General features: G+C 38.8%; 2 protein-coding genes across 4 annotated transcripts in view; one reads left to right on the top strand and one right to left on the bottom strand.

Annotated features, from left to right (window-relative positions):
• On the top strand, positions 1–6,795 carry HNRNPAB (heterogeneous nuclear ribonucleoprotein A/B). 2 transcript variants are annotated; one of them, XM_054975947.1, is made up of 8 exons: positions 1–208; positions 379–711; positions 2,481–2,649; positions 2,736–2,894; positions 3,842–3,973; positions 6,179–6,266; positions 6,359–6,511; positions 6,590–6,795. In XM_054975947.1, exons 2-8 carry the CDS (start codon positions 416–418, stop codon positions 6,655–6,657), a joined length of 1,065 nt encoding a protein of 354 aa, XP_054831922.1. In that variant the 5' UTR covers positions 1–208; positions 379–415; the 3' UTR covers positions 6,658–6,795. The 2 variants fall into 2 exon arrangements, with proteins under 2 accessions (XP_054831922.1, XP_054831921.1); XM_054975946.1 differs by lacking the exon at positions 6,359–6,511 and having other exon boundaries at positions 6–208.
• PHYKPL (5-phosphohydroxy-L-lysine phospho-lyase) overlaps positions 3,809–25,942 on the bottom strand; it is a 26,808-nt gene continuing 4,674 nt past the window's right edge. For both annotated transcript variants that reach the window (XM_054975944.1, XM_054975945.1), the window contains exons 2-13: positions 22,725–22,843; positions 20,631–20,790; positions 19,854–19,928; positions 18,904–18,991; positions 18,691–18,807; positions 18,265–18,347; positions 17,628–17,853; positions 16,437–16,591; positions 15,266–15,355; positions 10,548–10,678; positions 9,533–9,582; positions 3,809–3,937 (exon numbers count right to left, since the gene is read on the bottom strand). In XM_054975944.1, coding sequence (XP_054831919.1) covers positions 9,560–9,582; positions 10,548–10,678; positions 15,266–15,355; positions 16,437–16,591; positions 17,628–17,853; positions 18,265–18,347; positions 18,691–18,807; positions 18,904–18,991; positions 19,854–19,928; positions 20,631–20,790; positions 22,725–22,843 — 1,267 coding nt within the window. In that variant the 3' untranslated portion in view covers positions 3,809–3,937; positions 9,533–9,559. The remainder of the gene's footprint in view (positions 3,938–9,532; positions 9,583–10,547; positions 10,679–15,265; positions 15,356–16,436; positions 16,592–17,627; positions 17,854–18,264; positions 18,348–18,690; positions 18,808–18,903; positions 18,992–19,853; positions 19,929–20,630; positions 20,791–22,724; positions 22,844–25,942) is intronic.

Consider the following 25,942-nt stretch of genomic DNA (forward strand, 5'->3'; position numbering starts at 1 on the left):
TATAAAAGGAGGCCACGCGAGATCGCGCCTTCTTCTACGGGTAGCGCTGAAGTGCCGCGGCTTTCTGTATCTGAGGCAAAAACCGCGCGGGAGAGAAGGGAGGAGCGGGTGCTGCTGACGACATCGCGGTGACGGGGATCGGTTCCAGACGGCGCTTTTGGAACAGGATTCCGGCTGGCCTGGGATCGCAACCGGAGTGAAATTTAACGTGAGTACCGAAAGCTTCCCAGGCACACTCGGCCTCGGCTGCTTCGAGCGGGAGAGGTCGTGAGGCGGGCTGGGCCTACTGAGAGCGCGGCGCGCCTTTCTCGCCTCCGCTTTCACGCGTTCCTAGGCCCCACTGACGCGGGGCCTTCCGTTGTGTCCCTTCTTGCTCAGGTAGAGGCAGCAGCGGCACCGTCTTCGGGCAGGCACCATGGCCGAAGTGGAGCACCAGTTTGGCGCCACTCAGAACGGGCACGAAGCGGAAGCTGCCGAGGGATCTGCTGGCGGCGGCGGCGGCGAGGAGCAGCAGCAGCCGCAGCAGGAGGAGGAAGAAGAGGTGGTAGCGGCGGTGGCAGAGGAGGAGGAGGAAGAGGAGGAGGAGGAGGCGGCCGAGGCAGGGGCCGGAGGGGAAGCGGGGCAGTCCGCCGCTCCGGCGGAGGCGACCGGCAGCCAGAACGGAGCCGAGGGCGACCAGATCAACGCCAGCAAGAACGAGGAGGACGCGGGGTGAGTGCGGCGGCCTCCCTTCTCGGCGCCACGCGGGCTGGCAACGTGCTTGCAGTGGAGGGGTAGGCCCGAGGCCGCTTCCGCTCCGCAGCGCTGCAGGCTCCGACAAAGGGCGGCTGTGGCGCAGCTGCGTGGCGCGGCTGCAGCAGACAATAAGCCGGGCCTGAGCCGCCACTACGGTGGCGGGACCATCTCCTTTGTTCAGGAGATGCCTTTTGTTGGCGCCATGTGGTGCTGGTGCTGGGAGATCGAGCGAGCAACCTCTTTTACCTGGAATGCCAGGACACCCCCCCCTCCCCCGCGTTGTGTTCCCATTGTATAGTGACAGCTTAATTACCGGTACATTTTAAGTAACTTTTGAAAATAAGTATTTTCTCCCCATTACTTGGGATATTTTTTCCCCAATAATACATAGCCTCGTTCCTTTTCATCACTAAAGTTATCTGTAGCTTCTAAAAGACTTTTTTCGTTAGAGAAGGACACTGTATAGATAGCTAATTAAGCATTATTTAATTGGATGTTCTACATGTGCTGCATATAAATCTAAGATGAAATTGGTATTTGTGGAGTTTAGGTTGACATCCAGTATCTTCATATGGTGGTTGGGAATCTAAAAAGAGTTTGATCACAAAGAGTGGCTAAGCTGTTTCTTATTTTGTTGGTGCTTGAAGCTGATTAATTCTGTCCAGTTTTTACTGCCCCTTATGATGCTTTTAGTAGAAACATACTAAATTCTTCCCCAGAAGCAGTCAAGTTAATTTGGTGCCACATGTTTGTGTTGCTTATATAGGAGATGTGCTGCTTCAGGATGCTGTCCTACTCAAATGGGTACCTCTTCATTTTACTCAAGATTGTAATAACTGAAATTTGCTTCAGAGTATATATTCTGTTTCTAGTATTTCAGACCTCGTATCATATATAGCAAAAAAACTTTTGCAAATTCTATGTACTTTAAACGAGAAACTTAAGAAGCTTGCTGCTTTGTAAAAGGGTCAGTTGGTACACTTTATTATTAACTTGTAAAGCAATACCAATTTATTTTAAAAAGTGGTTTTGCCATTTGAGACTTGTCTTGGAGTAACTCATGAAAGGTTATGCTAGAATAAAATAAGTTAGTCCTTAATGTTGGACTCCTGTTTAACTTTGCTACAATAAACTAGCATGGTAGTTCCCTAGGGTATTGATGAACACCAAATACATGGATTTATTATTATGCAGTGCCAGTTGGCTTGTAATCTTTGCAATATTTAGAGCATAAAACTTGTTTTTCATAATCTGTAGTGCGTGCTTGGCTGGTGTCAAGGTTCAGCCTGCTTTGGATCTATGTTTGGAGAATGTTGGTTTGAAATGTATTAAATAAATACATGCCTAAATTCTTGAACGAGAGGGAAGAATGTCCCAGAAAATAAAGTTAGGATTCCTTAATTTATCTTCAGAAGGTGTTGGAATACTGGAATCCATACCAGTATTTCCAACAGATTTAAAAATACCAATTGTTGGCAGATATAATATCTTAGTTTGTTGTTTTGTTTTGAATTAAAATAAGTTTTAATTATTGATAACTGAAACTTGAAAATGAGTAGAGTTTATGTTAATTTAATACAACATGTGCACTTGTGTTAAGTTTTTCAGGGACCTTAATATATTATAAACTATTTGCAAGGTGAAGGTAAGGAAATGGATGGTAGCAACTGCTTGTTTACGTTCACATTTTAGTTTAGATATTGTTAGTGATAGCTGTTTCTGCATTAACACACTGTTCATTTCAGGAAAATGTTTGTTGGTGGCCTCAGCTGGGATACAAGCAAGAAAGACCTGAAAGACTACTTCACAAAGTTTGGTGAGGTGACTGACTGCACAATAAAAATGGACCCCAATACAGGAAGATCAAGAGGTTTTGGGTTTATTCTCTTCAAAGAGGCAGCAAGTGTTGACAAAGTGAGTTTGAAGGGTTAAAAAACTAAACTTAGTATTCTTGTAAATCTTCTGCAAGTTCCATTCTGACTTGTTAAATTGCTTTTTAGGTTTTGGAGCAGAAAGAGCACAAGTTAGATGGACGAGTGATTGATCCTAAAAAGGCTATGGCAATGAAGAAGGATCCTGTGAAGAAAATATTTGTTGGTGGACTTAACCCAGAAGCAACGGAAGATAAAATCAGAGAATATTTTGGAGAATTTGGAGAGGTGTGTGATCTGAACAGAATTTAAATATTATACTAACAATGCCATTCTAAGCAGAGTTACTCTAGTCTAAGCCCATTGAAATCAATGGGCTTAGACTGGAGTAACTCTGCTTAGGATTGCACTGTAAATCTGTTAAGTAAAATAATTAATTCCAAGATAGCTTAATTAGACATACGAGGTTTGCATCCAACTGACTCCCAGTGAACCATGTGTAGATGGTCCCTTGCATTCCTTTATGAAGACAGAGAAGGAACAACATCATCCATTTCTTACTGCACCCACCCTACATTTGGATGTTAATTCATGTGTATCTAAGAATCATATTTTCAGGTTTTGAAGGAGATTGACAAGAAGAGAGAGGAATGCAGGGAAAATCAGCACTCTTCTTAAGTGGAAGGATTATGTGAATTGGGCACAAGCAGTTTTCATAGGATCATAGTGTTGGAAGAACATCTAGGGTCATCTAATTCAACCCCCTGCACAATGCAGGAAATCCACTAATTACCCTCCCCCCCCACACACACCCAGTGACCCTTACTCCATGTCCAGAAGATGGCAAAACATTGTCAGAATCCCTAGCCAAACTAGCCTGGGGAAAATTTCTACCTGACCCCAAGGTGGCAATCAGCCTTACTTTGGGCATGTAAGAAGGGGCCACGAGAATTAAGCACTGATGCACCCCTTCCTGCCCTCGCTTTCATCATTTTCTGTAACATAAGCTCATGCCCTGTTATGGATACAGTATTTCAGTCTCTGACTGAATTAGTGCCTTACAGTTTTATAGCAGTTGGAATTTTGCAAGTAATTTTGCCAATAAGTTGTGCTCACTGATAATGCTTTGAGAAATAGAATAGATGTTGTATAGCAAAGGTTTTCATGAGTGAGCTGTCAAGTGAAGTAATACAGTAGATGAATCCAGTTGAACCTTTATTATTGTTGTTTATCAGATTGAGGCAATTGAACTTCCAATGGATCCAAAAACCAATAAAAGAAGAGGGTTTGTGTTCATCACATTTAAGGAAGAAGATCCAGTCAAGAAGATTCTGGAGAAAAAATTCCACAATGTCAGTGGTAGCAAGGTAGGTATTCATGTCAATGAACTTATCTAACTTTTAGACTTAATGGCTCACTTAACTGATATTTACATGAAAATATAGTTGGAGCAACCTTACACTCAGCTAAAGTATTCTTGATCTAATATATTATGAAAGATTCTAAACTTTGTTTACCATGATTACTGAAGAGTGTAATTATCAGATTTAAAATCATGAAGAAAGATCAATCTAAATCAAGACACATTTTGTAATGTGCTACCTCTCAGTGCTACCTCTCAGCAGCTTACACTAAAATGTAGAACCTGTGCTTGTAACACTGAGTGGGGAATTACAAATGTAGCCCCAAACCTCAACAGTAAACTGGTCTAGGAGTTTTCCCCCCTTCCCATCGCTGTATGGTAGAATTATTGGGGAGTGGGGGGAGAGACGAGGATGGGATAGGTTGGGCATGTAATCTCCAACATTAATTTCATCTGTTGTTGCAAAACGTTATAAGCTTATTGGGACTATACTCCCTTTTAAGTTTCAGGTGGTGGTGGTGGGAATTGATTGATTAGGGTTGGAAGAAAGGAGCTTCTTCTAATCCTTTCATAACTTCCCCTCCCCTTTTTCTTTTTACTTCAGAGAGAGATCAGATACTTTAAAAACTGATCATATCCTGTGCTGGGGAGTGGAAAAGGATAGATTAAGAGCATTATTGGCATCAAGAGACAGATTTGTCTAGTTTACACATAAAGATACTAAGAAATATTGCTTTTTATTTTAAAAATATTTATCCAGCATTCTCAGTAGCTACTGAGGCAGATGGACACTAAAGCTGGAATCCTGTGCATGTTTACTTGCCACCAAGTCCCACTTTGATAAAAGTGTATTTAAATAACTTGGGATTTGTTTGCAAGTAAGTGTATTTAGAACTGGTCTGGAAGTGACAAGCTTTTCTGAAGCAAGGGTGGTAATTTGTGAGTAAAATACTTCTCCATGGGATGGGGAATGAATGTCCAACTTGTTCAGTTGATAGTGGCACAAATATTCATAACCTGAGAACTCAAAACATTGTAGAGCTGAGGTACTGGGGGGGCACAAAACAGGAATGCAAGGCCATGTAATTCAGGCTTGGTGAATGACTCTGGTGAGATAGAGGACATCATCTGTTGCATCCTAGTGCCTGTGATAACTTTCTAGTGTCTGGGTCCAGCAATAATTTACAATAATTTATAGTGTATGAAGGCTTTTAAACTAGGTTCACTTAAAAATACCGTAAAAAGATTAAAATCATCCACCACAAACTTTTGAATCCATCTGAATACCAGAAGTAAATCCTCAGTGAACCTGACATAAAACTGATGAGCAAGATAGTGCTCTGATAAGTAATGGGGAAATTAAGAGAGGGCCTGAAAATAGTTTCTAGGACAGGCTTTGTGATGTGATGACATTGAAGAATTTAAAGGAAGTACTGCTCTGAATGGAGGGGGGCATTTTAGAAGGGTACAGGGATGGGAGTGGGAAGCTGAGACAAGGATCAGATGCATGATCTTGAGCAAAACTTTTTTAAAAAACTTGAACGCCTCTCTACCTTTATACCATAGAACCATTGAGCTACACTCAGGCTCTCATTTGAAAGGCACATGTGAACAAGTAGCTACTCTTCATTTCTCAGTTGCCCTGCTGTACATGCACTTGTACTCCAGTTGTTTAAAATGTAGCATAAAGACTAACTTGGCCTTAAAGCAAGAAATGAGGACTGAAAAAATTAGGCTGCTATTAAGAATTTTAAATAATAGTGGCCTTTTTGGCATAAGTTTAAGATGCTGTCATTCAAGGATCTTCATACCATGCCAGATTATATACTTACATGTGATGGCAGAGAGTGCAATCAAGTCATAGGTGACTTACAGCAAGCTGTGGTGGGGTTTTCATGGCCAGAGACTAACAGAGGTGGTTTGCTATTGCTTGCCTGTGCAACTCTGGTCGTCTTTGGAGGTTACCCACCCAAATAGTAATCACAGCTTGACTCTGCTTAGCTTCTGAGATCTGACAAGGTCAGGCTTGTCTGGGCTATCCAGGTCAGGGCCTGTACTTACAAAATTAATACATATTTGTACTAGAATTTCTATTGGCCCCGATTGCAAAATCTGAACTCTTCAAAGTTTCTGTGTTTACAACTGCCTGGAAGCTGCTTATATTGTTCATTTTAGGGTATGTTGTTCTTAAAATACCTTTCTCTTTCAGTGTGAGATAAAGGTAGCACAGCCAAAAGAAGTATATCAGCAACAGCAATTTGGTTCTGGAGGTGGTAGAGGAAGAGGTGGAAGAAGAGGTGAGTATTGTGCACACTACTTTAGAGTGGACACATTCTAAAATAAACTTCTATACTAAAATGGGATTTTGTGGATGGTTTTCCTTCTATAGCTCAAAGTCAAAATTGGAATCAAAGTTATGGCAATTACTGGAACCAGGGTTATGGGAGTCAAGGATACGGCTATCAGCAAGGTTATGGTGGCTATGGAGGCTATGATTATTCAGGATATGGGTATTTTGGATATGGACCGGGCTATGATTACAGTAAGTAAAGAGAACTGTATTGGGTATGCATAAGCATAACTAATTAGCAGTTTAATGCATTCAATCTCTTGTTCATAGGTCAAGGCAGTTCAAATTACGGAAAGGCTCCGCGACGTGGTCATCAGAATAACTACAAGCCATATTGATCAAAGGTATTCAGGTATGCAGTGGCGTGCTGTAATGCTGGACTGCTGCATAGGTTTTGTACTCAATGCTGTAGATGGACATTACAATTATGTACCAAATTTAACTTTACAATAAATTTCTATGGCCTGTTATGTGTATCAGAAGAGCTCCTTGGAAAGGTCTTTGTTTAATATTTACAGATAATAGTTGTCTAGACAGTGTGGTGTGTAAATTTCAGCCTTGCTGAAGATTAATGATTTTATGGATAGGTTAGATTGAAACTGATTTTGAGGGTCTGCTTAAAGCTGCAGCTCGGCATCTAGGGGCTGCCTTGGAGTTAACTGTGAACTGTTACTCCAGTTGTACAGAATAAGATGCATCTTAGGGAACCCGTATCACTTTCCACCTTTTTATTTTGTATTGGTTTTGTGTCATACATTTCCTGTAATGGAAGTGTTAATTTTACTGTACTTTTTGGTACCTTTTTGGAATCTAATGTATTGTAAGGTATTTTACATGTGTTCTGATTCACCATGACATGGATATTGATGCTATCCTAGCTTTTGAATAAAAAAGCATAATCCAGTGTCGTGTGCCATTATTTCAGCTATCCAGTTACAGATAAGTGACAAAGTTGTGGAAGTTTAGTAGAAGTGTTGGTGTTTAATGCATAAATTTCAGTAGTTGGATTTAGAGCATGTTATAACCCTAAAAATGATGACTAACCAGCAAAAAGTTGATTGGAATAGTTACAGGTTTAAAAGGATAGTCTATCTTACAAAGCTTAAGAAAAGATTTTAAGCAGAGATTTGTAGTGGGTGGTTAATGCTATTGAGGCTTTCAAGAAAATGCAAAGAGTTCTATACCTTCAGGTGCAAGTGACTAGCTTGTTTAGAAACCAATGTTGCCAGAATTTAGGGAGATTTCTTGTACATTTGGATATTTAGTGTACAGTTCAAGGCTGTAGTTTACACACTGGAGGCAATGTCAGACATGTTTATTGCACATCAGAGTCTACTTTTTGTATCCAAGTTCAGTTTAAATCTACCACTGGATATGATTTGGAAACATGCTCAGCACTGTTCACACAAAAAAGTCTTTGGGATATTTACGTAGTACATGAATCATATTTGAAGCCACTCTCAGGTTTAAATAATTCACTAACCGACAGGTTTCTTGTATGTATTTATGGAATAAGTATTAACTATATTCAAGGACTTATATTCTAGCACTTAATGCCAGAAATACTTAAAGTATCAGTTGCCTGAGAAACTGGTCATTCAGTATTTGTGTTTGAGTCTTCTGTGAACATCGTCATGATGATAATAGATTGGTTTTTTTAATTAGAAGCTGCATGGGTAATAGTATTAATTGGTTTTTTAGTACAAAGTCATAGGAGCCCAATGTTCTTCCTAACATCTAAAAGAAATGCCATTTTAATATAGCACGTTATACTGTGCTAAGCCTCAGCACTGTTATATTTAAAATGCACACTATTTAATACCACAATCTACATTAGGTGCAGGTTTTAGATGGCTGCTGCAAACTTTAATGTCGCCTGTTCTTTAATCATACCTAAGGGTATGATTAAAGCAGGCTCTGGGATTAGTCATTTCCCTCAAATGGAAATCTTTCCCTGCCTCTATACACAATATGCTTCTCTTCCCAGGATTACAAAAGTTTAATGCTAAATTTGAAACTATTTTTGAGTCCTGATTGTTATTGATTATGCTTAAAGAATGTGCCAACATAACATTTAAGCATAGTTGACACCACCAAGTTGGGGAGAAATGTGTATGGTGATGTGACTGGATACACCGTGGTCTGCATTGACCTGTGAACTGTTCTAGAGATTTTGTGTGTCAGACAAACTGCCATAGTATTTTATCATGTGACAGAATCTGACTCTGTCACTTTTACCCATGCTGTAGATGCCTCATGGCTCTTCTCAATTAAGTCATAATGTAACTTGACTTGGACATAGATTATTTAAAAAAAACATGTAGCCCTGCTCATGACTAAACTGTATGTGTCCTAAGAAACAGATCGTCTACAGCTTTGCCCATATCAACTCTGTTGCCAGAGAAGGAGGGCTGTGATGCTACAAGTCACTCCTAATGCATCAGAGGTCTCTCTATAGCAACTACATGTTAGAAAGCGAATGAGTAAAACCAGATGGTCTGTGTAAAAGTAGTATGCCTTTATCAGAATTCTGAAAAACTGATACAGCCAAATCTGGCTGCTCAAATGTAGATAGTACTATTTCCCTGTTCCTGAATAAAAAATAAAAGGTGAATATACTTTCCATGTAAATCGCTATTTACTTCAAGTGAAAACTTCATTTTCTGCAGCAAAACCAAACAAAAAGGTGGTAGTTACTAAAACTTTGAAAGAAACCCATTCTTCCTTTAGTTAAATGGTTGAGTTACTGGCACAACTCAAACTGTTCAAGTATTAACAGAATGTGCACTAAGATTGAACCGTGCTGATATGTAATTACAGGCACAGATTGTTGCAAATTATGTCTGAAGCCATCACAACTACAACAGCTTTTCTCAATATGCTAAAGAATGAGATAGCAGATAATGGCTGAAGCGCTTCAGACCTTCTGTACTATTGGCATTCTAACAAAATAGAGATACACATTAAATAACTACATTAAGCAAAGGTTTACTATAATAAACAGTAGAATTCAGCATCTTATCTGTAGGAAAAAGTATTAAACGTCCTCATTTTAATTTTTAATACTTGATTGTGATGTTACTGATTGTTGAGAGACCATAATTGCTTAAATTGAAAACTTGAGCCTAATTAGGTGTCCTTCGTGGAAATTTTTATTTTTCTATTTTAATTTGTCAGTTTGTACTTGAATTCTGATACAGAAGAAATACTTACCATTTGAAGTGAAGGAGCTGAATGGTTCTAGGTATTTTTCTTCTCTAATTCTGCAGAACAGTCAACAAGTGCTTTTATTAGTATCTCAAAAGCTTCAGTGTATGATCAGCAATGAAACTCTTATTCCCACATCAGAAATTACTGTAAGTTACCTACTCTCGACTAAGAATGGCTCGAGTTAAAGCCTTGAACTCTATAGCCTGCCCTTCATAATTACTCATTCATGCCTTTCTTACTTTCTTGTGAACTTAACCCCAAAGTGGTACGTTTAGAGTCTGCATAGCCATATGTTGATGCCATGTGTTTGTCTCCCTTAGAAATAATTCAAATGGCTTATTGAGGATATATGTATGCCTCTTGCACAGTTAGATCTCTTAAGGCATGGAGATGAGTCAGCTTGTATAATGAGCACACCTATGTATCAAATCATATACTGTAAATAAAATCACAGTAACAAAAATGCTTCTAGTCTAGCCTTTTGCAGATTAAGCTTTTTATACTTAGTCATTGCTCCATCTAGTTCCATACTGTCTATGCTGAAGTTGGGAAAGATCTTGCCCAACAGCAGTTTCTGGAGATGCCAGGGATTTAATCTGGAATCATCTGTACTCAAAGCATGTACTCTGCCAGTGAGCTGTGGTTGTTCTCCTCCTAGATTTTGTTTACTGGATGCAGAATTTACATACGACTGGTTTTCTCCTTAGCTTCCAGTTCACTGGTGTGTGGGGAGATTGTATGAAAGGATGCCATGTGTTTAAGGTAGCATGTAGTCTGGTTTCATGGCCTTAGTTTACACTCTACTGAATGTAGAGTATATCATCTAAATTTTGTCCCTTAAATGAACATGAATTTGTTCACTTAGCCATCCTTCTTACTCTTGAGCTCCAACAAACAGAACTGGGAGTAAACAAGTAAAGATGTAATGTTTCTAAATTGTGTATATTCTGAAGATAAGACAGCCATTTTAATGTTCCATGAAGTCGCAGAGTTTATATCTTAAGATTTTTCTTCTTACCTGTTAATATCTTATCAAGCTTGTCCACAACAAGCTCTGCATCTTTTTTATTAAAACAGAGTGGAGGCTTGAATTTAAGCACATTCCTTCCTGGGCCATCGGTGCTCAACATAATGAACTCTTCTTTTAACCTAGAACATAGAATGTGAATTAAAATTATGAAGTCTTAGGACTATTTCTCTTGTTGAATGTTAAATCTGTTCAGCTGTTACACAATTGTCTTTGGATGGTCACTTTTTTTGTACATAATTTACTTTATTAATTAAAAAGAAATTACGAAAGCACACACCAAATACAGCAATCACAATCAAAAACTAAATTAATCTCCTTTAAGCAGAAAAGAGGTACCACTATATACTATCTGAAGATACTTACCAACCAGTACTTTATTTCATTAAATCAGAATCGAAGGATCTCGGCTGACACTAAACCAAGTTGCAGTGTTTCTTGTTGAACATTACTGTATTTTTTACGGCTATTCCAGTAGGTAACAAATAGAGACCATGTATCTATATTCTGAAACTAATCTTAGACTTTTTGATCATAAATGCCTATAAATTCATTGACCATATAAACCAGACTTTATTTAACCATTGTTCCAAAGAAGGTACAGTTTGTAACTTCCCATTTTGCACTAAGGACATTCTAAGTGTAATAATTAATTGTAACAAAAGTTTCTTCTGTTGTAGATCCAAACCCTTTGGATTATCTTGCAGAAAATACATTCTTGGAGCATATTCAAAGGAGGATCTCAAAATTAATTCTATTTCCTTACGTACCATATTCCAGTATTCTTATACTTTCCTGTAAGACCACCATACGTGCAACAAGGTCCCTGACTCTTCACCACATTTCCAAAATGTATCTACTCCCCTCTAATTTTTGCTGTTCTTAAAGGTGTCATGTACCATCTATACTAGACTACCATACGATTTTCTCTGATCTCAACATTCAAAGATACCTTGGGATACCTTTTCTCTGAGACCCCTTTCCCCATAATCTCACTGTAATCTTGTTCGCATCTGGTTTTGCATTTCCACCTTATTTTATCCCCCTTTTTAAGTAGCTAATACAACCTTGCCAATAAGCCTTTATGCTGTTCACACCCTACCAAAATTTTCTCAAATCCATTCACGGGGCAAAATGTATCTTCTGTTCCTAGAAGACGTTGAACTCCATGCCTTAGCAAAAAAAAACTCTGAAAGACCGGAATCCACATTGGGGCAATTCTAGATCTCTGCTCTTCCAAAATGAAAATTGCTATGGTCTTGGAGATCTGTAAATCTTCTAAGACCAGCTTTGTTCCATTGATCAAAATTCCCAGATCTTTGCATTTCTTGTAACACTTCTGCATAGATCCAAGGCCTTTAACAGCAAACCCTTAAGTTCTAACCTGTTGAAATTTCTATCTCAAGTGTCAATTGCTGCCTTTCTAATTAGATTTGAATAGATAGCTCTTTTCTTTCTACCCTGCCACACCCATCTAGTCAAAGGCACAGGTGCCCCTTTCTGTTCAAATTCCTATTGTTTTCTTCCCTAAACCAATATACCAGAGCTGTTAATAATGCTCCCTGATAATATCTGGTTATATTAGGCATAGCTGCACCACCCTTTGCCAATGGGGCTTGCGTAATATCTTTTGGCAGTCTTGCCTTTTATCAAACCATACAAATTTATCAAGTAATGATTGTATCTTCCTAAGTAATTCTTAAGAAATAGATACCGGGTGGCACTAGAAAAAAATAAATTTGGTAAGATCTTCATTTTTTTAGAGCTGCTAGTCTTCCTAGCCCAGACAACCTATATGAATGCCATTTTTTACTAAAACTTCAGTTTTTGTAATAAACATACCATATTATATTCCAACAATTTTTTATATCCAGTGAGAAATTAATTCCCAAAAATTTACATTATCTGTTTTCCAGACAAAGCCTGTAAATGTCATAGTACCTTTCACCTTCTGTGAAATACAAATCCTCATTAACACAGATATTAAACCAAGCTCCGTTGATTTTTCTTAAAATCATCATCAACTTCTTTGGGTCAACAAGACAACACAACATCATCTGCATAGAGAAGTTCTCTCCTCCTTCCATTACAAATCCAGAGATAGATGCCTCCTGTCTAACTCTAACTGCCAATGTTTCAATATGTATATTAAACAACAGACAGGGCAGTCTTGTCTTACCCCTTGAAATAGAGCAGACCTGCACTGACAAATTTGAACCCAAACCAATTTTTTTTACTACTTGCCTCAAAATAATCCCAATTAACCCTATCAAATACTTTTTCAGCATCAGCAACAACAAAAAAGCCTTTGGGTCTGACATTCCTCTTGAAATTGACCATGTTCATTAATCTTCTAATGTTACTTGGCATTTGTAGTTCTTCCAAAACGGCCATCTATATAATCTCTATATGATTATTTAAAGTATTCTTAAACTTTTTTGCTAATATTGATACCAATATCTTGTAATCTGCATTAAGTAAAGATACAGACCTATAAGCAAACATCAAAGAGGTATCTTTCTTTGTCTTGGGAATCAATGTAATATAAACATCTGCCCAAGATTTCCCTATTGTCTCCTTTGACAGCATATCATATCATCTTTCACAAACATGGTGCAATCTCATTTATAAAAAACAAAACTCCTTTTTGCTAGCCCATCAGGACCTGGTGATTTGCCAGTTTTTAGATTTTTAGTTAGTAATTTAACTTCTTCAAGTTGAATTGGTTTTTCTAAGATTATAGTGTTCTTTCAAAATATAGGGTACCTATATCAATGCCAAAAATTCATGAATCGTACTCTTTTCAACCAATTCTTCTGTATATAGTTCTGAAACATTTTTTCCAAATTCTTCTGCAATGACTTTAGGAGCATCTAATTTAGTACCCGAGTTCACAAAAATCTGTGGGTATTCCCATACTGTTATTGTGTGCTCTTTTCAAACCTAGCTATCACTACCTGCTTGAAGATAAGATATATTCAAGGCTCTGGAGAGATTTAGTAGGGGAAGAGTCTTTCTTACAAGATCCACCAGGATGAATGCAGTAGTCTTGTAATTAAGTCCCTTGACTAACAGTGCAATCCTAAAATTAGTTACTCCAGTATAAGCTCACTGAAATCAATGGGCTCACATTGGAGTAACTCTGCTTAGCTTTGCACTGAAAGAATGGTAGTCACTTTCTGAATGACTTGCTACAGAGCCAGTTTGGTGTAGTAGTCAAGAGTGGCAGGACTCCAGCCGGGCTTGATTCCCCACTCCTCCTCTTGAAGCCAGCTAAGTGACCCTGGGTCAGTCGCAGTTCTTTCAGAACTCTCTCAGCCCCACCTACCTCGTTGGTGTCTGCTTGTGGGGATAATAACGACACTGACTTCGTAAACTGCTCTGAGTGCGGCATTGTCCTGAAGAGCAGTACATAAGCACAAGATTGTTATTATTATAGCAGCTGCTGCTAGCAGCTTATCTTTCCCAGAAGATTTAAAGTCATGGAATCTAGTGCTGGATAAAACAATTCCAGGGGAATCGTAGATCACTTACATGTTGTGAGTCACTGCACAGACAACGGGAAGGAGAAACTTCATTTTATAAACACTCTAAAAAGCTAGATGTGGTAATCACCCCCAAAGTCCTGCCCATCCTGCAGGACTCGACCAGTCCTTGTCAGCCCATGGAACTTCACTGGATGGGAGGGACTAAACCAGACTCACTTATAGAAGGGGGAGGAGATGATTTTTTCCTCAGAAAGGGCACTGCAGCTCTTGATAACAGTGACAGTTTAGCCAGAATTTTTATTTAGCTTTTAGGTAGGATTGTAGGTAGACTTAGGGAAGAAAGCTTATTTTTAGGATATAAACATACACCCCTGGTAAAAGCCAGAAGTACTAAATCTATCTGGGCAGTTGAGAGAACTTGTATGGGTAAAGGGGAATGAAATGTCGCTCAGTGTTTGTGCATGTTAACTGACGCTCAGTTTTGAAGTGTTAACTCCCATTAGGAAATTTTATCATCTCTAGGGAGTGAAGTTGAAAGTCAGTTGTACATTCTATATTGAAGTGTTCCACACAAGAACCTTTACTTTGTTACACATCTTATTTTCTGTAAATAAATCTTTGTGGTTCATCACCAGTGTGTCTTGTCTGTCCAGTCGAAAGAGCTGTGAAAAGAGGATTATATTTACCTCACTTACATTATTCTAGTAGGATACCAAATCAGATCCCTTTAGGGAGCACAAAGCTTATATGCTACCAACCTCTCAATCAAAGCTTATGTCTCTGTTTGTGGGCAGCTGCTTATTAAACAAATGAAGGACCAGAGATTGTGGGAGTGGACAGCCTGAAGGCCGCTTCCTCAAGCTTCTCTCTCATTCCCTCCTTCCCATCGTTAACTGCCACAGTCCTGCTTAGGCTGCATAACTGCTGAGTGTCCATGCAATCTCTTTTAAAGAGCACATTGCATGTGTCTTAAGAATGTACAGCTGATGTTTATAAGTGATACAAATCTTGTGTTGCTGCCTACAAGGAAGGGGAATCCTAGGAGAAACTGGGAGACACTTGTGACAGGAAATGGAGGAGGGGGGAACCATTCCTTCATTTCTCACCCCGCATTACTTATAATCCTCAAAGTAATCATATCACCAGCGTTTATATTCAAAGGTACCAAAATATATACTAGTTTGGGGGTATGAATTTAGTCATAAGACAGAGAAACTATACCTTGTTGTTATAAACTCAGCTTCTTTGGTAGCAGGTGATCTTTTTGTTTGATCTTCTACCAAATCTACTCCAATGAACAATCCAGCACCCCTTTAAAAGAAAGGAAAAGCAACATGGCAGCAGTAACCAGAAAAGAAACTAATTATGAAATCTTTATGCATTTATCAACCTAGGTTTGAATCCCTGCTCTACCACAGAAGCTTTGTGGGTGACCATGGTCAGTCACGCACTCACACAAACAGTTTAACCAACATTGCTGGGTTGTTAAGAGGATAAAATGGAAGAGATGAGACAGCAGTGTAAGATGATTTGAGGAGAATGGTCGTGTATAAACGAAATAAGTACATTTCATAGATACAGTTATTAAAAAACAATTTAGGGAGTCACGGGAAATAACAGAATTTTTAAAAGGCGGATATGCTAGTCCGATCTAAAGACTCTGTTATTAAGAAGTTATCTGCTTAATCATATGTGCTACCGTGGCCTGAAAGAAAACTTGCAAATAGGAGAGTCTATTAAAAATCCTTGGTAGTAGTAACATTTAATTCTATATACCACCATGAGCTTGTTCCTCTTCAAGTTTATTTCATGTCTACTTTTGTTTTGGCTTTTCACTTTCAGAAAACCAGACCTTGTATTTTACAATCAGTTTTGCCTCTTTTTCCACAACTTGTTTTGTTTTTTATGTATTGAGAAAAGAGGTTGCTTATGGCAGTTCTCATAAATACTCCTTGGATTAGTGGACATTTTTATAATACACTTCCTGCAAATGAGGGGTTGGATCCAGCAATCTGTCAGCAAAATGCTCTCGAGAGTTGTGAGTTTTCTCTGCTTTCCCCTCTCCCCAGCAGTCCGGATCCCTAGGAAAGTTGTTTCCCAGGGTTGTGAGACCCACATGGAATAGCAGCCACAGAGGATGGGAAGAATGAAATTGCCCTTCCTGCCTCTTCAGCCAGCAGTGTGCTGAAGAATATAGAAAGGAGTGATTTCATCCCCTTCTCACTGCAGCCACCAACCAGTATGGATAGTATACCATGTGGGTTTTGTGACCATGGAAAACAATTTTCCTAGGGTTTGAAAGAATTGCTAGTGAGAAGGGAAAATGAGAAAAATCCATGGTCCTTGTACAAGTGGATCACTGGTATACTTGCTGAGATAAAATGACTGGTACCTGACATCACCAATTAGAGAATGTTTTTCTTTTTGTTGATGGAGTAGTTCCATGAGGAAGCGTCCCACTTGAAGAGCGTGGGCTTGAAGCTGCTCTTTTTCAATGACATCCAAGACTGTGAGACCTATTGCACAGGACACAGGATTTCCTCCAAACTGGGGCCCCGGGAGTGGAGTGAGTGGGAACAAGTGACAAAAGTAGAGATGAGCTTTCTACATGTAATTGTTTGATATGCTGAAAAAAGTACTATTGTAATTAATGTAGTTATAAAACCTGTTTTTTAAAAAGTTCTTCCAAGTTCTTCCAAAATCTTCCAATATACCAACAAAAAAGTACCCATTTACAAAGTGGAATATAGTAAAAGTGGGAAAATATACAATAAATCCAACAGATACCCTGCAAAATATGAGCAGTGAAATTGTAATAAACATTATAGAAAATACTACATTCAGCACCAACTATATAATATATTCATATGAAAATAATACATCAAACTATAAACACAATGACATCTATAAGCCTCTACAATAAGCCCACAAACAGAAGGCATAGAAAAACATGGCATGTGAAATGGAAGTAAGTATGAAATGGAACGAGGTCTCCTAGCAGGTTGTTTTGATGCACAAACTTCCAGAACATGTACCTCTCTTTTTTCTGTGTCATTATTAGTACCAAACCTAATCTCTTTATAATGAAACCACTAGGAAATACATGACTGTGGTTAAATTCCACTTTTCTTGTCCAGAGATTCAAGACCTGACCTATACATTACACACTGAAATGACCTGCTAACAGATGTAATTCCATTTAATATTTTGTTCCATATTCCATTTTATTTTACATTCCATGCTTTTCCTACGCCTTCTGTTTATAGTTTTATTATAAATGTTTATTGACACCATTGTGTTTATGCATTTTGCGGTATTGTTTCCATATGGATACATTATATGAATAGGTGTTGAATGTATAGTCTTTTCTAGTTGTGTATTTATTACAGTTTCATTTTGTATATTTTGTGGTGTCAGTTGGATTTATTGTATATTTTCCCACTTCGTATTTTGGGTACTTTGGTTGTTATAAAAACATTGCAACTTTTTCAGGTAGCCCAATGTGCACATTGTAACTGTACATAAAACAATTTAAACTAAAGCTAACATCCACATTTAGAGCAAGGATTTGACAGCTACTTACTGTGTTAAAATATTCTACTCCTGTTGCTGAAAATGCCTCTGCAATGTCCTTGGTTGTTGCTACACAGGAAACAGGATGTCCATTGCCAATGGGTTTTCCCATAGTGACAATATCAGGGATAAAATCTTCTCCCTGAAGCTGAAATGCCCAAAAATGTTTGCCAACTCTTCCAAAGCCAACTTGAATTTCATCAGCAACTAACACACCTCCTGCCTTGTGTATGTGCCTATTAAGAGAGCCAGGAATCACAGAAACACATACAGATATAATCCGTAATTTTGAACCAATTTGTTCCAAATATTATGATTGCATGTTTCTAAATGTTATTACTCTTTATTTATTCATTAAACATGCATACACATATTAACCCCCCAAAAGCTTTGCCCAAATCATGCAATAGCAACCAGAGCCACAGTCAAACTAGTTGAATTCCATAGGAGAGTGCTAAACATATGCTTAATTCTCCCACTGGAATCAAATGCGACTTGGATTGCATGTCAAAGTGCTTCAGTTTGGATCATGTTCCAGATTACCAGCAGCAAAAGACCTGAAAGGATACAGCAATCTGAATATTCAAACAAAGCCATTTAGATCCAATGGAGAAAGTGGAATGAATGTTGAGTTTGCAAGTACTTACTCTGCTACCTTCTGGAAATAGCCTGGTGGTGGAATGATTTGTCCAGCAACACTTGGTAAAGATTCAGCAAAAAATGCAGCAAACTGAAAAGTTAATATAACAATATGATGCTAACTGTGGAAGGATAAATTTATATTCCAACTGCTTAAAACTTGAACCAGCATTTGGGAAACAGCTGTGAGCAATGATTCCAATCCAGAAATGCTGTCAGCAAGCTACATGCCAGCATGCTGCTGTTCACAAATACCGCTCTTCCTGAATAGACAACAGGTGTGGCTCAGAAGAGCAGCTGGTACCCAGACAGCCTTTCTGAGCAAAAATCATGCTTGCTGTATTAAGGTAAAATACATTTGTCATGTTGTATCAACTAGAGCTTACTTAAAAAAACAGTTTAAAGAGGTGAATTAAAGGTTTCCTTTATTCTACCTTTCTGCTTTTTTGGTGTCCTTGATCAATTACTTTTTTCACTTCACTGGCATATGCTGTGGCTGGATCTTCGTGGTCTTCTCTAAACAATCCTCGGTATGTATCAGGAAGAGGGACCTATCCAAAGAAAGGGTAATTTGTTATTGAGACTAACTGGGTTTTGGTAAGCAGTTAATTGAAAAAGGACAATATTTTGTAATCTCTTTTGCATACCACATGGACCCATTCCTTTTGGCCATCAAGATTTCTGAATTTATATGGACTTATGTCAATCAAGGATGTCAGATGTCCATGATAAGCACTTAAAACAAAAACAAACAATCAGTAGAACTATACTGTCAATTCCACACCTGTAATTCATTAGGGCTAACACAGAGTTTGCCAAATAAGCAGCTGCTCTAGTGTTTCGGACATTCTTTCAATTGTTTTCTTTGGAAAAGCAAGCTGAAGCATCAGTTTAAATTGAGAAGTATTTCATCAAGAAGCATAGGATCCAAGTCAATTCCAGTAACAGGGTTGTATAATTCTTTGCAAGATTGTATGCACTATACTTTGGTGACAATTGCAGTGGAATATAGAACACTATCTGAGGGTGCCTGATGTATTTCCAACTCTGAAGCTAAGTAGGATACACTTGAGCATTATGTATATGTGAAACCACCTAGAACTCTCAAGTACTCTGCTCTGAACGTTTTGGAAGAAGAGCCGGTGTGACAAAAGCCTTCTTCAGATGTTACATTCCTGACCCTGTGACTGTATGTACAGATTGTTATATACTGTCCCTCCTGATCTGTGTGATGACCATTTCTTCAGAAGGGGGCAATGTGGATTTCCTGTGTTGGTACATATTAATCTGGGGTTTGCTACATGTGTTCTAAATCTGGAACATACATGAGTTGCCTCTTCAGAAGAAACCACTGTAAAGATCATGCATTTCAGAAGGCTCATGTGTAGTATATTTGTCCTGTGTACATGGTCAAGTGTAGTAACTAACAAGGCTAAATAAATAGATGAACAATGAACATTTTAGAATCTCTGCTAGTAACGAAACTTTTTCAGTGCAAAAATACAAAAATCACAACAGCTGTGCCATACATCTGCAAAGTTCATGTTTTTGATTCAAAATAAAAATCAGGTGATTTTTTAAAAAAGTATATACTTACTGATCCACTACAATAACATCCTCATGCTTCGTGTATTGCCGGGCCAATCTTAGGGCAAGATCGTTGGCTTCTGATCTACAATTGAAAGTCCCATGACTCTTTCATTCTACATATACAGCCAAATAATGATCTCCTTAGCATTGCTGTTTGTATCTACAGGTTACATACCTGAGCAATCAGACCCTGGATTTAGAAATGGGCACAACAAAACGAGTATGTACAAAAGTGAACCACTGCGAACATTACAGTTTTGACCCAGCCAATTTACATACTTCTGTAATGAACCTTTTCAGTGTCACAAACTGCTTGATGCATTCACCTTGAGTTATAAATGAAAAATATAGCCTGAGGCCTGAATATATAGGAACAATAATTTTTTTCCTATGTAGGATATATTCAAAATATTCAGTTCTGGCTAAAAGAACAGAAAAAGTGGAAATAAATACCAAGTATCAAAACAAAGGTAACTGATGCACTACATTTTTTCTGGCACACAGTTCACTTACATGGTTGTGTAGGTAACATGCTTCCCTGTTTTATAATGTATGGAAAAAGAGACCTGTAAAATTCAACTGTCATATCACTGGTTCCAAAAGTCACTCTGAATAAAAGTACATAAAACAGCCAAATCCTGTGCACTGTTGCTCAAAATTAAATCTTACTGAATACTGTTAGCATTTTGTGTCTCGTAACTACATAACTTTGCTACTTCAGTCAGTATCGATGCAAGTCGAGAGAGTAAGAAGAAACTGCCTTATTCGCATATTAGGCCCTTACCCTGAATTCAAAAAATAGAAAGTACACAGCTTTTCAGGCAATGTATTGGAAAGTCTTTGTGCATAATCTACCAAGTTGTCATGTAGATACCGAGAGTTTGTATTTAGCAGCTGATTTTGTTGATGTGCTGCACGGACTATCTCAGGATGGCAGTGACCAACTGAAAGATAAGAAAGGTAGAGGGAGAAAGCCTATTTCAATGTCCACTCAAAAAGGGTATTCTTGTACATTTAGTAACTAATTTATGTTGTTTTAAAGTCTGGCTAATTTATACACCGCTGAGTCCTGAAAAATTATTGGGATAGTGCCTCTTTGCATCAGTTTAAAATAATCTGGCCTGATGCATGTCAGTCAGAGGCACAAGTGCTTGCTATACTTTAAATCAGCCAAGCTATATGCTAGGTATGAGACATTATCTAGCTCCACTTTAATCCAAAAGGCCCTACTATGTTGGTGAACTTCCAGACAGTCTTCTATTTTTGAGTAAGGTGTTAAGAGTAGGTGGTTGCTTCCCAATCCAGGAATTCTTGGAAGAGACTGGTTTTCTAGATCCATTTCAATCTGGCTTCAGGCCAGAGTTGGGAACAGAGACTGCTTTGGTTGCCTTGGTTGATGACCTCTAATGAGAACTATATAGAGGGAATGTGACCCTGTTAGTCCTGCTGGATCTCTCAGTGGACTTCAATATCATTAGTCATGGTATCCTTCTGAGTCACCTCTTGGCCTTGGGACTAAGGTGCACTGTGTTTTGGTTGTTTGTGTCCTGTCTTGGTAATTTGACTCAGAAAGCGATACTGGAGGACTCTTTTCTACTCCATGACCTATAGAGCCCCCCAGGGCTCGATTTTATCCCCCATGTTATTTAACACACAAAACCACTGGGAGACATCATCAAGAGATTTGGGCTGCGGTGTCACCAATATGCAGATGATACCCAGCTCTGCCTTTCCCATCTAATTCCAAGAATGCTGTTGATGTTCTGAACCGTTTGTTGTAGTCAGTAACGGGATGGATAAGGGTGAACAAGCTGATAACTCTGACAAGATGGAGGTTCATTGCTTTGGTAGAAAGACAGACCAGCAATGTGAGATCTCACCAGTCTTGGATGGGATTACATTCCCCCCAAAAGTAAAGTTCACAGCTTAGGAGTTAGGAATACTGCTTGACATAGCAGTCAAATTAGAAAACCAGGTGACTGCAGTGCTCAGAGTGTGTTTGTCCATCTTCAGCTAGTGTGTCAGCTTTTCCCATTCCTGATTCAGTCAGATCTTGTCACAGTGATCCATGTCTTAGTTACATCTCAACTGGACTATTGCGATGTACTCTACTTGGGGCTACCCTTGAAGATGGTTTGGAAGCCGCAGCTAGTGCTGAATGCTTCAGCTAGACTGCTGGTTGGAGCCAGCTTTTGGGAACATGTGACCCTGCTGACAGCAACTACACTGGCTACTGATCTGCTCCCAAGCCCAATTCAAGGTGCTGATTCTATCCGTTAAAGCTATACATGGCTTGGGACCAGGGTTTCTGAAGGACTCTCTTTTCCCATATGTTTCTGCCTGGGAGTTGAGATCACAGGGAAAGGCCCTTCTTACTGTCCCATCAACCAAAGAAGCTCGGTTTGTGGGTACAAAGGAGATGGCCTTTTTGGTGGCAGCCCATACTTGTGGAAGAATCTGCCCTGGGAGGTGCACCTGGCCTCCCTCACTCTAATTTCAGGAGGCAGCTGAAGACTGTTTTATTTAGGACAGCTTTATAATGTATTTTAACTGTTTTAACGCTGTTTTAAAGTTTTTTTATACTTAACATGGTAAGATGCATTGAGAACCTCTAGAGAAAAGGCAGCAAATAAATAAATGTTCTGACATTGCTAGCTATGGTGTTGCATGGTGCCACACAAATGGATGTGCACAGGTGCAATCTGTAAATGAAAACAAATTTGAAATCCTCAGTCAAAGCTGAGGGGCATGGAATGATATGCAGCCTCACTTCTCAGATCCCAGTTGCAACCACCAGAAGTAGCTTGCTTGGTTAAAAATGGCCACTGAGGTAGAAAATGTAATTGGGACTTAAATGAGAAATTAACTTCACACTTGCCATGAGCGACATTACTTATACAGTCCAGGTACTCATTCCCATTTTCATCATACATATACTGGCCCTTTGCTCTCGTAATCTTCACTGGGTCTTCTGGGAAAAAAAGCTTGCAAGAGGATCTGACAGAAAGAAAAAAAAATAGATCTCTGTAGAACTTAAGTACTCATTTAAAAATAAAAAAGCTCCAAATACTCATTTTTATGCCAATTTGAATATGTCAACTCCAGAAACAAAAAAACAGCTGCATAAAAACAATAACAAACATAATAAACAAATATAAAATAATCAATAACAAAAAAACAGCAGCATATAATATGCAGTAGCCTAAAATGATACTTAAAAGGCAGTCTACTGTTTAGAAGCAGAATATAGAACAGTTAAAAATAAGATGAGACCTTTGAGTTAAAATCTTGGTAAAAAGATGTTTGGGCTGGTTCCTCAAAGACAGTAAATTAGGTATCGGGTGAGCTTCAAGGGGGAGGGCATTGCAAAGCCAAAGCCTCACCACTGATAAAGTCTGGAGGCTTAACAGGCATGCTGAACAATACAGGAAAAGGTAAATGTTCAGGTACCCTGATTCTACACCATTTAGGACTTTAAAATAAGAGCCAGCACTTTGAAATAGGCCCAGAAATGCTGAGCTTTAAGCACAGGAGTGCTTAAATGAAATAGAAATAGGCCCAGACAATGAAATGAAATAGGCCCAGACAATGCTGAGCTTTAAGCACGGGAGTGATGACTGCTGTATACAACCTGGCTGCCACATTTTTACAGTACAATAGCCTGCTGCCACATATCAGCCCAATTGAAATTTCCAGATAGTTTTCAAAGACAGCACCATGTAAAACGTGTTTCAGTAATCTAACCTGAATGTGATCAGAGCATGGGTCACTGCTGTCAGTTTATACTTTCAAGAATAATAAACACAACCAGAGCGGAACTCCGCATGAAGACCATAAACACTACCAGGTGTTATCCAAAGTTAATTAGATTAATTTACAAGCGCAAGTGCTCAATTGTGAATAATTTTTCAAATATTCGTAAATTCCTTTAGTCCTTATTCCATGTTAATAAAGTAAGTCCATAAATAGATGCAATAGTCTATGACCGCAATTCCATTGTAATTCCTATTTCTTTCAGGCGGATGTCAATGCTGATGTCTTGATTTTTCTTCAGAGATGTACATTTCACACTGCATGATAGCCATCCAATTTTCTGATGCAACAGGAAATTGGATGGCTACCATGCAGGGTGAAATGTACAGCTTTGAAGAGAAATAAACTATTGGCCGAGACGAAGAGACTTCGAAATGAGCAGGTTTACAAGCCGGTGGGCTCATTGCCAATTGCCGGGAGTCCTGTGGCTGCCGTGATTCAGAACCCGAAGTGGCCTTGTTCCACGAAGACATCAGCATTGACATCCGTCTGAAAGAAATAGGAATTACAATGGAATTGCGGTCATAGACTATTGCATCTATTTATGGACATACTTTATTAACATGGAATAAAGACTAAAGGAATTTACAAATATTTGAAAAATTATTCACAATTGAGCACTTGTGCTTGTAAATTAATCTAATTAACTTTGGATAACACCTGGTAGTGTTTATGGTCTTGCGGAGTTCCGCTCCGGTTGTGTTTATGATGTTGGAGACCTCTCTCCTTTTGTGTTTAGAGTATACTTTCAAGAATGGCAGGAGTTGGAGAATTGGATGATTCTGATAAAAGTCAGTGTAGCATAGTGGTTAGAGTGTTGGACTAGGATCAGGGAGACCCAGGTTCGAGTCCCTGCTCTGCAATGGAAGCTTGCTGCATGACCCTGGGCAAGTCCCACTCTTAACTTTTAACCTAACCTACCTCACAGGGTTGTTGTGAGGATAAAATGGAAGAGAGAATGATTTAAGCAGCTTTGGGGCCCTTACTGGAGAAGAAGGTGAGGTATAAATGAAATAAGTAAATAAATAAATAAATAAATAAGTGCTTCCTAACACAGAGGAAATATGAGCCTTCAACTATAGTCCAGGGTCCAGCAGCACTCCCAAGGTACAAGCCTACTCCTTCAAGGGGAGTACAACCACCCAGGATAAGCCAACTCTTCAATCCTTGAATGGCTTTGTCATTGACCAAAGAACCTCAGTCTCATGGATGAGCATCAGTTTATTGGCTCTCATCTATCCTTTCTCTAGGTTTGGGACTTCCATAGACTCAGCTGTTACATGGTTTTTTCAAATCTAGAGCAAAAACAAGGTTTTTTTAAAAAAAGATCTTTATTTATTTATTTATATTCAATTTATATTCCACCCTCCCCACATCAGCAGGCTCAGGGCAGATTACAACAAAGCCTCCTCTTTAACTGATCATATGCTAATTAAATCTGTGAAGTGAGTTGGACTTTTTATCAGGCCAGAAAAGAAGAAGCACAAAGTGGTACTTACTCTTTGGCTTGAGAGCCACATGTGGCTTTTTCACATGCCACCTGCAGCCCTTTGGGGCTGCTCTGCATGCAACAACTTACTGGAATTTAGTAGTGTTGCATTGAAACATATGTTATATATTTAATATTTAAAAGTTTAATATTAAATAAATAATATTAAATATTAAAAATTTTAATATTATTGGATGGGTATGTTTGGTGGAGCGATATGCAGGGTATACAGCAGTCATGTTGCTCTTTTGGTTAGTGGTGATTGCAAACATGGGTCTCTGTAAGTCACAGAAGGCAGAGATTGTGCTGATTCCTGCTTCTCACTCAAGAAGATACTTCTTTACATTGTCAGAATGTGACCCCAGCCATCTGGATGCTTACTGCTTTCCTCAGATCTAAGGACTGGTGGCACATCCTCAGCAAGAAATGTTGCATCTGAGAGCCTGAGTAATGAGTGGCAGCAACTCTGAATTAAGGCAATATACTCTTACAGTGACCTATCATCACACAAGATGTCAAGCAATTGGGTATAGAAAACCATAAGTGGGGAGAGGGGCAGGAAGTTTTTACTTCATTGTGTGTAGAGCAAGCAGGTAAATTCAAAGAGAGCTAATAACCATATATCTAATTATCAACATGGTCAAATCTGGGAATGCTTAACTCCACAGACAGAAGCCATGAACAAACGACAAATCTTTTTACTAACCTGAAAAAAGCTCCAAGTTTGCAGAAAAATCTAAAATCTTTTTTAAAAATGGAGGGTTAAACACCTAAAATAACAGAAGTAGCTTTAA

Source organism: Eublepharis macularius, chromosome 4 (genome assembly GCF_028583425.1).
Source record: "Eublepharis macularius isolate TG4126 chromosome 4, MPM_Emac_v1.0, whole genome shotgun sequence".
Taxonomy (NCBI): domain Eukaryota; kingdom Metazoa; phylum Chordata; class Lepidosauria; order Squamata; family Eublepharidae; genus Eublepharis; species Eublepharis macularius.